This window comes from Brachyistius frenatus, unplaced genomic scaffold (genome assembly GCF_029030835.1).
Source record: "Brachyistius frenatus isolate BFR_SWC_R1_liver_20210118 unplaced genomic scaffold, ASM2903083v1 Contig_129, whole genome shotgun sequence".
NCBI lineage: Eukaryota > Metazoa > Chordata > Actinopteri > Embiotocidae > Brachyistius > Brachyistius frenatus.
The window spans coordinates 1-13560 of NW_027210728.1; the positions used below are offsets into that span (position 1 = coordinate 1).

Here is a 13560-nt window from a genome sequence, read left to right on the forward strand (position 1 = left end):
TCGGCCGCTCATCTCTTCCCCTCGCTCTCTTTTTGGAGGGTTTGTTTTCATGCCGAAATTAATCCCCCCAAAAAAAAAAAAAAAAAAATCACCACAACTAAGCACTTATTAGCCGCATCCTTTCGTTGCCGATGCCCGTCACAGGGTGGGAGGGTGGGAGGAGGGTGGGGACATTCAGCGGGACTACTTCCCGTCCTCGCTCGCGATGCCTCCGCTGCCATGTTTCCGTCTCGTTATGCAAGAGACGTGAAGCTGCTGCAGTTTTTTATATTTTTTTTATAGTCGGCATCAATAAACAATCACGAGTCTCTGCTACATCAAAGACTTTAGTTTTTAAATTCAATTTTTCAGACGAGTTTTTTTTTTTTTTTTTTTTGGGGGGGGGGGGACTTTTGAAACTGCAGCCGTCTCATCAAAAAGGTTTTGATTCTCCTCTCTCATCGTCTTTCGCCAGCAGGTGGCGTTTCCACGGTTGGTTGGTTTGATCGCAGATGTTAAAGACCGTCTCCGGAGGAAGAAGATCCAGTTTGAATCTGTTTTTGGTAACATGTCCATGTTGATGTTTTTATTTATATTTATATATATGTAAGCTAGAAGACCTAACGAGTGAAAGAAGCAGTCAGCAAATTTTTTTTTTTTTTTTGGAGCTGGCAGTCTGATTAAAACATAAATGAAGTCCCTTAAACTGCAATACCACCGAGGGCCACTAGGGGGTTGGCTCTGGCTCCATAGACTTCCATTCAACTTTTTTTTTTACGTTTTTTTTTTATGAAATACAAAGTCAATACATTCAATAAAGTCACTTCTTGTCCTTATTTTTCTGGCGGTCTTAAATAGAAATAATCCTGTCCATTAATTAGATGTTAGGCCTTAAAAAGGAACTTTTTTTTTAGGGCGTTTGGGGGGTGGGTGTATCTGTTTGATTGACAGGCTCTGGTGGAGTCAGGTTTCCACTATCGGCTCAACGAAGCCCCATCCTTAATTATAGGTAACTTAAGCTTCAGTACCATTTAAATGGGTAAGTTAAATTAAAAATCCGGTGGGGTCGTCACGAACCGGGAAATTAGCTATAGAGACGGGTTTTTCTTTTGTACTGTTATGTTTTTGTAAACATGTTTTATTTCTGCTGTAAAGTTGGGGCATTTTAACGTGGACGTAGCTTCCGGGTCTGAAAAGGGAAGCCGATGCGGGAGTTCGTTTGAGCTGCAATACCACCAAGGGCCACTAGAGGTCGGCTCCAGAAAGCCTCCGGCTCCATAGACTCCCATTCAACTTCTCTCACGAAATACAAAGCCAAATTAATTTTACCCCCCCACGGCTCATTATTGTGCCACTAAACTGAGTCATTCTTATTAGTTTTCTGGCAGGCTGTCTGAAAATAATCCCGTGATTGATGAGATATATTACGACCTCAAAAAGCGGTATGTTTTGGGGGAGGAGGCGTGTCTAGTTGGACAGGTTTTAAGCTGTAGGTGGGCGGGGCTTATTTGTAACCACGGTGCACCGTCATTTACCGAGACGTATTCTCGCCAGATACATGATCGCCACCTTTACGCCTCACTCAGCAGTGTTTCTTCAAACGAAAAAAGAGCTGACGCTGCAGCTTTACGAGCTACATCGTCAGCTCGTTTGGTGATCGTGGTCCCCTCGGCGAGTAAGCTGCATTATTAATTTTTTTTTTTTTTAAAGAAAAATTAGATGCAACTTATTCCCAACTAGACATTGCAAAAACGTCAAACTCCCAAAATAAAATATAAATTCTGCGAAGAGAGACCTTAAAAACTTGTAGGCGAGCAGCAACGACGGACTCAGCGGGACGTTAAAGGCTTCGAGGGCAGAGCGGAGAAAAGGTGCACCGAGAGATATATCCGCACGAACACGAAAGGATGGCGGAGGGGAGATGGGATGGAAGAGGAATTAGGAAGTGAATAAAACATGGCGGCCAGAAGGGGAAGGAGGGGGGGAGGGGGAGGAGGAAGAGGAGAAGGGAGAGAAGATGGAGGATATAAAAAAAAAAAAGATGAGAGGAAGGAGGCAGCATATAACCAAGGGCTGGAGAAAAGAAAACAACAAAAAGGAGGCAAAGAAAGCGATATACATGTAAAAGATCAATAAGATGTGTCTCACCAGGATGGCTCTGAACACGGTGGAGCTGATGCCGTCCGCCACCTCGAACTCTCCCTTTTCATTGGGTCGAGTAAAGTTGTTCTCCCGCCCAGAACCGAACATCCTAAAAAAAAAAAAATGTAAAAAAAAAAAAAGACATCAAAAACAACTTGAAACAGAAAACAGAAAAAAAAACTTTAGCTTGAGAATTTGTGTAATCTTGGCAAAATAAATAAAATAAATAAAATCCTTAACAGCATGTTTTGATCTGTTATAAAAGTTGCTAAAGTGCTTTTTTTTTTTTTAAAAGCAGGAAGTGTCTTGGGACTCTTGATAAGAACTTTACTGGTGGTTTCCCTGTTGGAGATTTAAACAGGAAGTCTAATGGAAAAAAGCTTTGAGCTGAAAAAAGAAAAAGGAGCAGGTCGCTGTTCTTTCAGTCCAGTTAAAGCTTTTAGCTTCTGGGATGGCAGATGGCAGTTAATGCAGTGAAAGGTCGACAAGAAAATAAATAAATAAGAACCACGCAGCTTTACTAAAGCCAGCGGGGGAATAATAACAATAATAATAATAATAATAATAATAGTAATATTATACACAGAAATAGCACGGTTAGAAAACTCGTATCGGACATTCGGAGAAATGTTTTGTTTACGTCTCTTCGGCCTCTCGATAAAAGTATCGAACAGGTTTTCAAATTAAAACGCAGAAATAGGAAAGCAAGGTTGCAACATTTTGCACAAATTTCACGTAAATTGTCGGAGGAACTATAAAACAATTATCGGGATATTTCTGCAATCGCGATACGACAAAATACCAACGCTAACAATTTGAAGTGTTCGTTTCAAGAAGCGACAAAAAAGGACTTCACCAAATGGGTCACGCCTAATAGACCTATAACGAGTAGAAACTACAGGATGTGAAATTCTACTCTAATTAACATCCCCGTTGAGGAGGCGGAGTGATATGTCTCGTGATGAGCAGGGTGTGTTGTCGTGGTGATTTGTTCCAAACGTACAGTCGGCCAATCAGAGCGCTGGGTCGGACCTACTTGTTGCGTAATGTAACTTATGGTTACCGTGATTTTTTTTTATTGATTTTTTAATTTTTTTTAATAACAAACTACTTCTACACGGACACAAAGTTGCAGAGCGAAATTTCCGCACACTCACGAGTATTTAATAATTATCACAACATGAATTTCAATTTTTAAATCGTCAGGTTTTCACCGATATTATCGGGCATGATACGATTACGGCGGATCCCAGACGGGAGGGGGGGGGGGGTTGTTTTCCGTTTTTAATGCTGAAAACAGTCAACATTTCTTTATATGCAAGTTATTGTTGAACTTCTTGGTCATCAGCAGATTTCTATAACAATCAAATCACCTCAAAAAGATATATGATCTACTAAATATGTTACATTTGATTGGTTTTAATAACACTAATCCATAACCGTCTGTGGAGTTGTTTTTTTTTTTTTCCACCTGTAGTTTTGCTGCATTTGGAAAATAAAGATACAGTTTTTGACTCGTAGTTTTTAGTGTAGTTCACACTGGCTTTTTACAAAAAAAAACATGGAGCCGTCTGACTTTTTTTTAAATACATTTTACAACATTATATATATATTTTATTGCATCTATGTTTGTATTTTGTGCTTTTTTTTTTTAGTATGAAAGTAAAGCAACTTCAAAAGAGGAAAATAAAAATGAAGATACATCGAGATGTGGTCTGATTTTTGAAGTTGTTTTTGTTTTTTTTTGTTGTTTTTTTTTAAACCGGTGTCTTTACCTGCCCAGCATGGTGTTGGGTTGAGCCGTGAAGATGGCGGGATCCACCACGAATCTCGTGTTGTCCACGATCAGCGTGACGCGCTCGCCGAGCCTCGGCCCGCCGCGGTGCTCCTTGCCGAGGTCGTACACGTAGATCATGTCGCAGGCTCCCTGGCCCGCGGCTTTGGCGTGGCGGTCGGCTCCGGGGGGGCCGAGGGGCCGAGGTACGTGACCCCCCCCGATCAGGACTCCCTCTACGTGGGCGTAAGGGAGCAACGCCCTGGGGGGGCGAGGGCTGGAGGAGCGGGAGGAGGAGCCTCCGTCGCCGCGTTCGCGGTCTGCGGGGAGGAGTGAGAGGAGGACACGCTTGAGGTGAGCTTTGACCTTTGAGGTTTTTTACACATATAAATATAATAATATATATATATACATATATATATATATATATCCGCCGTTTCGCTTCCTCACCGTGCTGCCGGGTCGGGGAAGTGACGTTCCTGATGCAGGGCGTCAGCTGGCTCTCGCCTCTGTCGTGGGAGGAGTCACGTGAGCGATCGCTGGAGCGCCGTCGCTGGTGATGGTCCCCTCCTCCTCCTCCTCCTCCTCCTGCTCTTCCTCCTCCTCCTCCTCCTCCTCTCGCCCCACCACTGGGACCACCACAGGCACCGGACCCGTACAGACTCATGGTCCGGACCTGCTGCTGCTGCTGCTGGTTGCGGTCCAACGCCGACAGACCACACGGCTCGCTGGTGTAGAGATGAGAGAACATCAGAAATAAACATAAAATGAGAGCTGGCGAAGAAAAACAACAAAAAAATAAATGTGATCGAGTTTGTTTTTAAGAGTAGAAGAAGAAACGGAAATTCAATTTCTGGCAGTTTTAACACTATAATAACGACATTGTGTAAAACCTCCAACTATGATTCCTTACACGACTCGCACGAGCTTCCAGCTACTGAACAGTTTTCATCGACTTCCTGTTCGAGCAGTTGGAAATGAATTGAAACCGTCGTCGAAAAATGAGGCCGATGGCGGAAGTGCCCTTTAAACTGCAATACCACCGAGTGCCACTAGAGGTTGGCTCTAAAAAAAAAAAAAAAAAAAAGTGACGGTTTCCATTGACTCCCATTCAACTCCTTCCATGAAAATGTCCTGCGTGACATTAAGCTCAATTAACTCTCAACAGTTTACTTTTTTTCCGGCGGTCCATCGGAAAATAATCCTGTCATTAATTACAAAATAAGCCTCAAAAGGAAGCGGGTCTATAGTAGCACTGTGAGCTTCCACCAACCTCCAGCTACACACACACACACACACACACACACACACACACACACACACACACACACACACACACACACACACACACACACACACACACACACACACTTGCTCCAGCATCCATTAGAGAGTGTATCCATGTGAAACGATGCTGAGCGAGCGCGACTCGTTTTAGCTACAGGACAACAAACCAAAAAAATGGACTTGACTGTTTTACTTTGCTTCACGAGATGTGTGTGTGTGTGTGTGTGTGTGTGTGTGTGTGTGTGTGTGTGTGTGTGTGTGTGTGTGTGTGTGTGTGTGTGTGTGTTTTTCCTGAGATATTTTTTTTTTTTGTCGGGACTGATAGCTCAACAAGCCTCTCCACCCTTTGAGGAAACGTTCAAAAGAAGTCGTTCATTCTTTCCAACGCTTTTTTTTTTTTTAAACACAAAAGTGGAAATATTAACAAAAAATTCTGTTACTGGAATAAAAATCCCAGATTTTGTTTAAGCCACAAATTTTAGAGCAATCGCTGCAAGATTCGCTTGAAAAATTCCCGCCATTTACTTCCACCAAAAACCCCCAGAAACAAACGGTCCTCCGTAGGAGTTCTGCTGAAGGTATTTTGCACCGCAAAGTCGGCATTTTTCCAAACAAAAATTTCCTAAAATAAGTCGACTGATTTAAGCAATAAGTAAGCAGGGTTTTAGGGGAAATGTGGCCTCGTCACAAGTGTTAAATTAATGCTATATTATTATTTCTACAGAATATTTAGCCTTTGAACTTCATCCCGCCACAACTTCCGTGGACCCGAGATGAGGTCATCAAACGTCTCATTGTGTCCAACAGAAACCGAAAGATCGTCGGTTTCCAGCAACGTACGACTAGAAAAAAACAAAAAAAACGAATATTTATAGTTTAAAATTAAAAAAAAAAATGGAAACATCAAACATTCGGCAGCTTTTACTTGACTTTAAACGGTTACTAATTCATTTTCTGATGATCCGTTCAGACTTTTTTTTTTTTTTTTTTAATGTAGCTTGAATTTAAAAGCTGGGAAAAGCAGAATATTGCTGCTAGCTAATCATACGCAACCGGATATTTGGTAGTAAATTAAAAAAAATAATTAATAAGTAGCCACACGTCTCACCTGATAATAACAATAAAACATGAGTGCGTTACACAAACTGTTTTTTTTTTTTTTTTTGGGGGGGGGGATTTCTATATAACGTGATATATTCTAGGTTTTTGGTATTGATTAAAAAAAACACATCGTTTTGTTATATTAGGATGAATTACTTCCAGGCATTTGTGTTTGATTTGAACGGATCCGTTTCATTTCCACTGCGACGCTGCAGCCGGATATCTGATCGATAGCGCCGAGCTTCTGAGGCGGAAACGCGATCCAGGTCTCGGTAATGAAGAGCGAGCGCGGCTCTCCTGAGAGAAATATGATGATGATGATGATGATAATGATGATGACCGTGTAGGAAAATGAAGGCGAAGAGGAGGTCGGAAGGAGACGAGACTTTCCGAACTGGTTGACCGTCTGATCAGATTAATGTGACAAGACTGTCGATCCCAAAAAAAAAAAAAAAAAGGTGCAGGTTGGCGACTTTACATCACTTCGATTTAAACAAACACCTACAGTCAAGGTCACGGGTGGATCGGCCCCCATCGGCCTCATAACGAGGAAGAAACTCCTACAAAAACAAACAAAAAACGAGCAGATTCACAAGGTATTTTGTAACGGCACAAAAAAATATAATATTTTTTTTAATAAAAATCAAAGCGCAGTTAAATTCTTAATTTATCTCGGCATATAAATGGGAAAAAAAAAAAAAAAAAAAAGCCGATCTTCTCTGTTTACAACGCGTATCGCTGCAGACGTCCTTGAAGATGAGGGTCACACCGTAGTAGCTGAGGGAGGGGAAGAGATGTGTGTGCGCACACACACACACACACACACACACACACACACACACACACACACACACACACACACACACACACACACACACACACACACACACACCTCTGCTTCGGTGTCTTTAGGTGAACCGACTGACCCGCTCAGAGGACCAAAAAAAAAAACCCTCTCTTGCACATGTAACAGACTCTAGAGATTATAATGTGAAAACAACACTGAAGGCCATTCATATAAAAGAAAAAAAGCACAGAACATTATACTGATGAGAACCCCTTTTTAAAAATTCATAATTAAAAAGATCTAGCAAGACATGAGTGTTTTTATTTATTTATTTATGTTTTTATACCATTGCCAGCTTGACACAGCATCAGAGCATGTTTTTTTTTTTTTTTTTAAATTTTATAATCACCGATGGGATTTTAATGCTTGGCAGGATCATCATAATAATAATAAAAAAGAATAATAATAAAAAAGAAAAAACAGGCTGGCAGCCGGTAGCCAAGGTATAGAGCAAAGGGAACAAAGGAACTGAAGAATATTTCAACCCCGGGAGGGGGTGGGGGGGTGGGGGGCTGGCATGATCCTCTCATAGGAGGAAGTAGAGGGGTGCACCAATATTTGTCCAATTTCCTGTTTCTGGGGCACCACCTCCTCTGATAGCACAATTACCGTGACGGTGGGGGGGGGGGCACGTTTAACGTGTTGGGAACGAGTCAAGTTCTCTAACACGTCTGAAGACACAATAACTCAGGACGAGGACGCAAAGGCGCCCCCCCCCCCCCCGGGCAGTCTATTAAAAGCACGAGGTGAGAGCCCCAGGAGCGGGGGGTCCAATCTATTATTTAGGGGGCTGCTGACACTGACACACTGATGGGCAAAAGGCAGAGAGAGAGAGGGAGAAAATAAAAAAAATAAAAAAGGGGGGGGGGGGGGGCTGCTTTCCCTGCTGCTCCGTGCAGCAAAGCCACGGGGGTTGAGATGCAGCAAATGAATACAGGACGTACAACATTAAAAAAAAAAAAAAAAAACAGGGAATTATCCCTTTAAAAACAACAACAACCAATAGCGTGGACATAGTTCTTTCCCTCAGAGAGAAATAATGTGATTTAAAATAATAAACGTGAGATGATATGGTGATTTCTCATCACCTGCAATGTAGAAGGACAACTGTGAAGATATCATAAGACTACACTGACTATCTCTGATGGGACGCTGGTCCCGGGATTTGCTTCCTTTTTTTTGTGGGGGGGGGGGGGGGTGTTGAGCGGGGCTGCGGGGGGTGGGTGACTATTTTAATTTCTTTTCATTTACAGTAAATAATAGCTTAGCAAGTGTGCACGTGCAATACAATGACAAAGCTAAAAAATTAATAAAAATAAATAAAGAATAAATAAAGAAGAAGCGGAAAGAACCTCGGTGTTTTGTTGTTTTTTGTTGTTGTTTTTTAAAGCGGACGCGTGTACCTACCGGTCGGTATCAGAGGGCCAAGTGAAGACAAAGCAGCAAGGGACGAGCTGCGGGATGACGGCGGCACAAAAGCCCTGCGCTCCTCCGAACAAAGCGGGCTTTCCGGCAGCTTCAGCATCCTCGCTCATTACTTTCCAACTTCACCGGCATCGTTTCTCGCACACATCCGACCGGGAGACTCCGACTCGCCGCGTAGAATCCTGCCGCTTCGCCCCGGAGCTTCTTTCTTTCTTTCTTTTTTTTTTTTTTTTTTTTTTTTTTGTGTGAAGAAGAAACCAAAGGAGGGAGAAAAAAAAAAAAAAGAAAAAGAAACCGTGTCTACGAGGCGCGCGCGCACCGGCTATTCATCCAGAGCCACCGGAGGGACCTTAAACTGTGAATGGCCGCGTGCTACTTGACTGAATCAGAGGGATGATGCCTTCAAGGACCGCCTCGGAAAAAAGAAAAAAAAAAGCTGCCACTCCGGGGAATGCTCAACGGTTCGTTTAGCCACCGCAGCTCGTTGAATTAGACGGATTTTTTTTTTTTATTATTATTATTTTTTTTTTATGAATGATGATATTTAAGGTCAAATCCGATTAAAAGTGTTCATCACGTTAGAATTAAAAAAAAAAAAAATTCTCGATTTGAACAGTGGGCTATATCACGGACATTGAACACACCATTCAGTCAATTTCGCCGGCTTGTAAACGGAAATGTTGTCAGTCGTGCATAACCTTTGAAATATTCCCAACGCGAGGTAAAATACTGTTTCAGTCAAATAGTAATGTAATAGTTGTGTACTGTGTACTAAAACTTGTAAACATATTCGACTGCATTGCCAGATGAAATTTTTCCAGTCTTATCTTATTTGTGTTGCTTTAATTGTGCACCAGTACGAAAAGAAGATAATATATATAGGCTACATTAACTTTGACTGATTTCTTAATTTGTGTATGTTAGTTTGGTTTTGATTTTAAAGGTGCAAGCCAGTTTTCCACTGTTATATAAACTTTTTATTTTTTCCAGACTCACTATATAATTTTTTTTCCCTGAATGACTTGAAGGCAGCATCCAGAAGTCAGACCACTTGGTTGAGTGGCCCTCTGCAGGACTGTCTGGGACAGTTTGTTAAATAGAGAAGACAAAAACGGTGACTGTAACTACTCACAGACGCACTGAGTTCCCAAAGCACAGGCCGGCATGAGAATCACTGATTTCTCAAATGTTTTTCTTCTTCCACATCAAGATCAAATTCAAATGCATATATAACATCAACATGTCATTTTATCACGGAAATTCATAGCCAAACTACATGAATCCGGTCCATTTTTAGGCCCTAATTAGACAGGTTTCTTGCCAAAAGGTGATTGACAAAAACATCATTTTTGTTTTTTCGCTCCCATTTTTCATTGTTAAAAGGTATAAGATTCAAGACTTTGTTTTTTAGGCATTGAAAAATGTCATTCACTCAAATTCTGTTCACACAATTGCAAAAAAAAACATCCAGCCATCTTGCTGTTTTTTTTTGGAGACGGAAGTGACCATATTTAGAAGAGCAAGCGGCGATTCTGATTGGAAATCTGAGGACACAACGCCCCGCCAACTTATAGCAGAAACCGGACTGCGCCTGGCCTGTCGATCCAAACAGATCCCAAAATACCGCTTTTTGAGGCCTAATACATAAATCAATGAGGGGATTGTTTTTAGATGCAACACCAGAAAACGAATAAGAAAGCGAGACTTTAGCAAACGACACCAAAGTGACTTCATTGTCAATACTTCGGTATTTCATGAGAAAGTGAATGGGAGTCAATGGAGGCTTTTTTTTTCTTTTTTTTAATTTATTTTTTTAGAGCCGACCTCTTGTGGCACTCAGTGGTATTGCAGTTTAAGGCCTGGCCTAATTTTTTGTAGACCTGGAAGCTACGTCCACTTTTATATACAAGTGGCGTTTCGAATCACATACTTGTTTTCCTTTAAGTACGTACTGAAGCTACACTTCTACAAAGCACTTCTGCATGCAGCGTACATACAACTGGGACACACTACTTTGTCGAGCCTTTTAGTGATATCCGTCGCGATCCATAGCGCAGAAAAAAAGGGGAAAAAAAGATGTGATTTGATGAGACGTTTATTCTCAAGAGGACAAACTAAAAATCTGCTGTCTTATTGTGGTGGGAAAAAAAACAACCCGAGGTGCATTCAGAAAACTGACTAAAGACGTGCTGGACTGGATTTATAATGGAAAGGAAGCTTACAACAAAAAACAACTTGAAATATACCGAACCGCCCATTGGAGAAGAATAAACCTGCGCGTGTGTCCTTATGGTTGACGTTGAAGCTTATTCAAAGCGACCCAACGCATCTTTACAATCTCAGATCATCTAATATTGGCAAACAGGAACGACCTTCTGAATCACAGCACATACAGAGAATATTGCACTCGTTCTGTTTTTAAAGTTTTAACGACCGTAATGACCTTCGTTTTAATGTAATTTTATTGCTGCTTAATGTGCATTACATTAGCATATTGTAATTAAATGTTCCAAGTTACAGATCTCCTAATCATGTTTCTACGTCATCTCTTTTTTTTCATCTTAAAAGCCAATTTCGGAGGTCGTCATATTCAAGTTGTTTAACTAACTTAAAGTGACAGTTCCCCCCGTGTTACGTTTCGAGGTATCAAGTTCACAAATGACCAAACAAAACAACAACGTTTTATTTCAATTATTTTAGTCCATTCGTATCATACACTCCTTAGCCTAAGAATAGGCCTAGTTATACATACAAAAATATACAATTTATTTAATGTCGAAGTGCATAAAATAGCTATTATTAAGCCTATCTGTTTTGACTTTAAAAAGTCAAATATTTAGCGAGTACACATACAAATTAAGTGAAGTAAACTAGATTAAACTGATTTGAAATTAAAGACGAGGAATGTCCGTTAATAAGGACATTGTCAAATCATTAAAAAGAAAACAGTTGGTCCGATTGTTTATATCTCCGCCAGCTCTTAGAAGTAAGAAGCTTTCTGAATGGTTTACACAACCCATCAGCTAAAAGTGCATACAACAGCTCGTGCCTCATGGAGGCACAGTTTCATAAATAAAGAATTCATAAATAAAATTCAATAAATATAAGTCAAAATGTAAAAGTACACTGAGAAAAAAATATGAATAACACGTACAGAAGTCTAAAAACGTTTCAGACTAAATAGGAAAACACAAAGTAGCTCTAAAATCGTGTAAAAAAAAAAAAAAAAAAAGGATGTTGGAAAGTATAGAAAAATCTTAAGAAAAAAACCCCAGTACAAATCAGGACTGCTTGGACTTGAAGAGCTTTTCCAGGTAGTTCAAGGCGTGCTGGATCTCCTCGGGGGTCAGGTCGCCCATCTCCGGCAGGTCCTCGGGACGCAGCCTCCTCCTGCTCCGGCCCTCCGTCGCCGCCTCCGGCCCGCCGCTGCCGTCCCAGGCCGCGGCCGTGTGGATGCCCCGCAGCCTCATCTGCAGCCACTCCCGGCGCTCCAGCACCTGCTTGTGCTCTCCGAGGTTGTGCATGAGCTGGACTTCACTCACCGTCCTCTTTCTGTACGCGGGGATAAATAGGAACCGGTTAGCTTTGACATTGCAGTAACCGGTGGTGATAATGGAGCTTTCTGTCGGTGAAAGGTGATCTTAATTGATCTGAAAGAGGAAAGAGAGAGCGAGCGAGAGAGGTGGATAAATTACCTGATGGGGCGCCCTTTACAGTGAATGGAGAGGTGTAAGACGCAGAGTGAAATGAACAGGAGTTTATAGTCCATTTGTTGCATGTTGACCTTGATGACCTGTGAAAGTAAAAAAATGAGAAAGTGTCAAAATCATGTTTTTTTTTTTTTTTTTTTTACAACATTTTAACACCAATCTTAATAACACACCTGACCTTATTCATACTTGTGTTTTTTATTTAGCATCTAGATCACGAAATCCCCTATATCCTGCTTACATGTTGAAAAAAATAAAATATATGACATTTTCCACCTAAAATATACAAATTAATCAATTTAAAAAACAACAACAATACAAGATAATCTTTACGCCTGTGGTTGAATGACATGGGCGAGTTGAACATACCTGTGTTGGTGGCTTCTCGGTCTGAAAAAAGTCAAATTGTTGTTCCTCTCTCAAAGTGAGTCCCTCTGGTCTGCTGGTGTTTAGCTCCTATCAGTTACGATAAGCACTCCGGACTCCCCCACCTAAGTTCCCCTTTTTATAGCCCCCCCCCCGTGGGGGGAGAGTGGGATGGGGGGGGGGTTCCAGCAGTCATTGATGAGCTGCCTTCATTATTATTGCTGTTGATGTCATACCTCCAGCTCCTCGAGATGGGTGGAGGGTGGAGGGGGTGGAGGGCTGGGGGGCTGGTGGGGGTGAGGGGTGGGGGAGCAGGAATGACAACACCTTTGAGCTCTGGGGCTTTTCACCACTGTCATACCAGGTCAAAATGAACGGCTGTGCACGTTGAACCCAAATACCCTCACACACACACACACACACACACACACACACACACACACACACACACACACACACACACACACACACACACACACACACACACACACACACACACACACACACACACACACACACACACACGTTCCAAACTTTTCCAAATTTTTATTCTAAACTTATGACAGTTCAAGTATTGTCCTGATAAAAAGAAATAAAAAAGTTGATTTCTGATTATATGTAGTGATTTTCAGCCATTTTATTTATATCATTATTAGTGTTTTCTAAACAGGAACACAAACTGAAATATTAGTTTTTTTAATAAAAAAAAAATAAATAAAAAAATACCTGGATGGATGACTATTTTATTGTGTTTTTTTTTTATTTTTTTTTTACATAAGATCCATTCAAAACTACATGTTCCCAAGAGTTTTTTTGTTTTTTTTTAAATGCAGAACTTTCCCCTTCACATTTTCAATTTTACACGCTCCTCTTTTTATTTGTTCTCCATTTCTGCCGGCCGGGCCAGATCCATTAGTCCACATCTGATG

The 13560-nt window shown here is 41.2% G+C and overlaps 2 protein-coding genes across 2 annotated transcripts; both read right to left on the reverse strand.

The window, feature by feature from the left end:
* Positions 1-1808: 1808 nt before the first annotated feature.
* Positions 1809-8930, reverse strand: btbd10a (BTB (POZ) domain containing 10a). The gene is made up of 5 exons (XM_069714298.1): positions 8538-8930; positions 4346-4623; positions 3897-4215; positions 2128-2230; positions 1809-1826 (listed from the first exon to the last, which is right to left on the reverse strand). Exons 1-5 carry the CDS (start codon positions 8663-8665, stop codon positions 1809-1811), a joined length of 846 nt encoding a protein of 281 aa, XP_069570399.1. The 5' UTR covers positions 8666-8930.
* Positions 8931-11260: 2330 nt separating this feature from the next.
* Positions 11261-13095, reverse strand: pth1a (parathyroid hormone 1a). Its single transcript, XM_069714324.1, is given in 3 exon segments — positions 11261-12107; positions 12251-12363; positions 12365-13095. Coding segments are annotated over 3 exon segments (405 nt in total). The 5' UTR covers positions 12386-13095; the 3' UTR covers positions 11261-11836.
* Between the last annotated feature and the right edge of the window lie 465 nt (positions 13096-13560).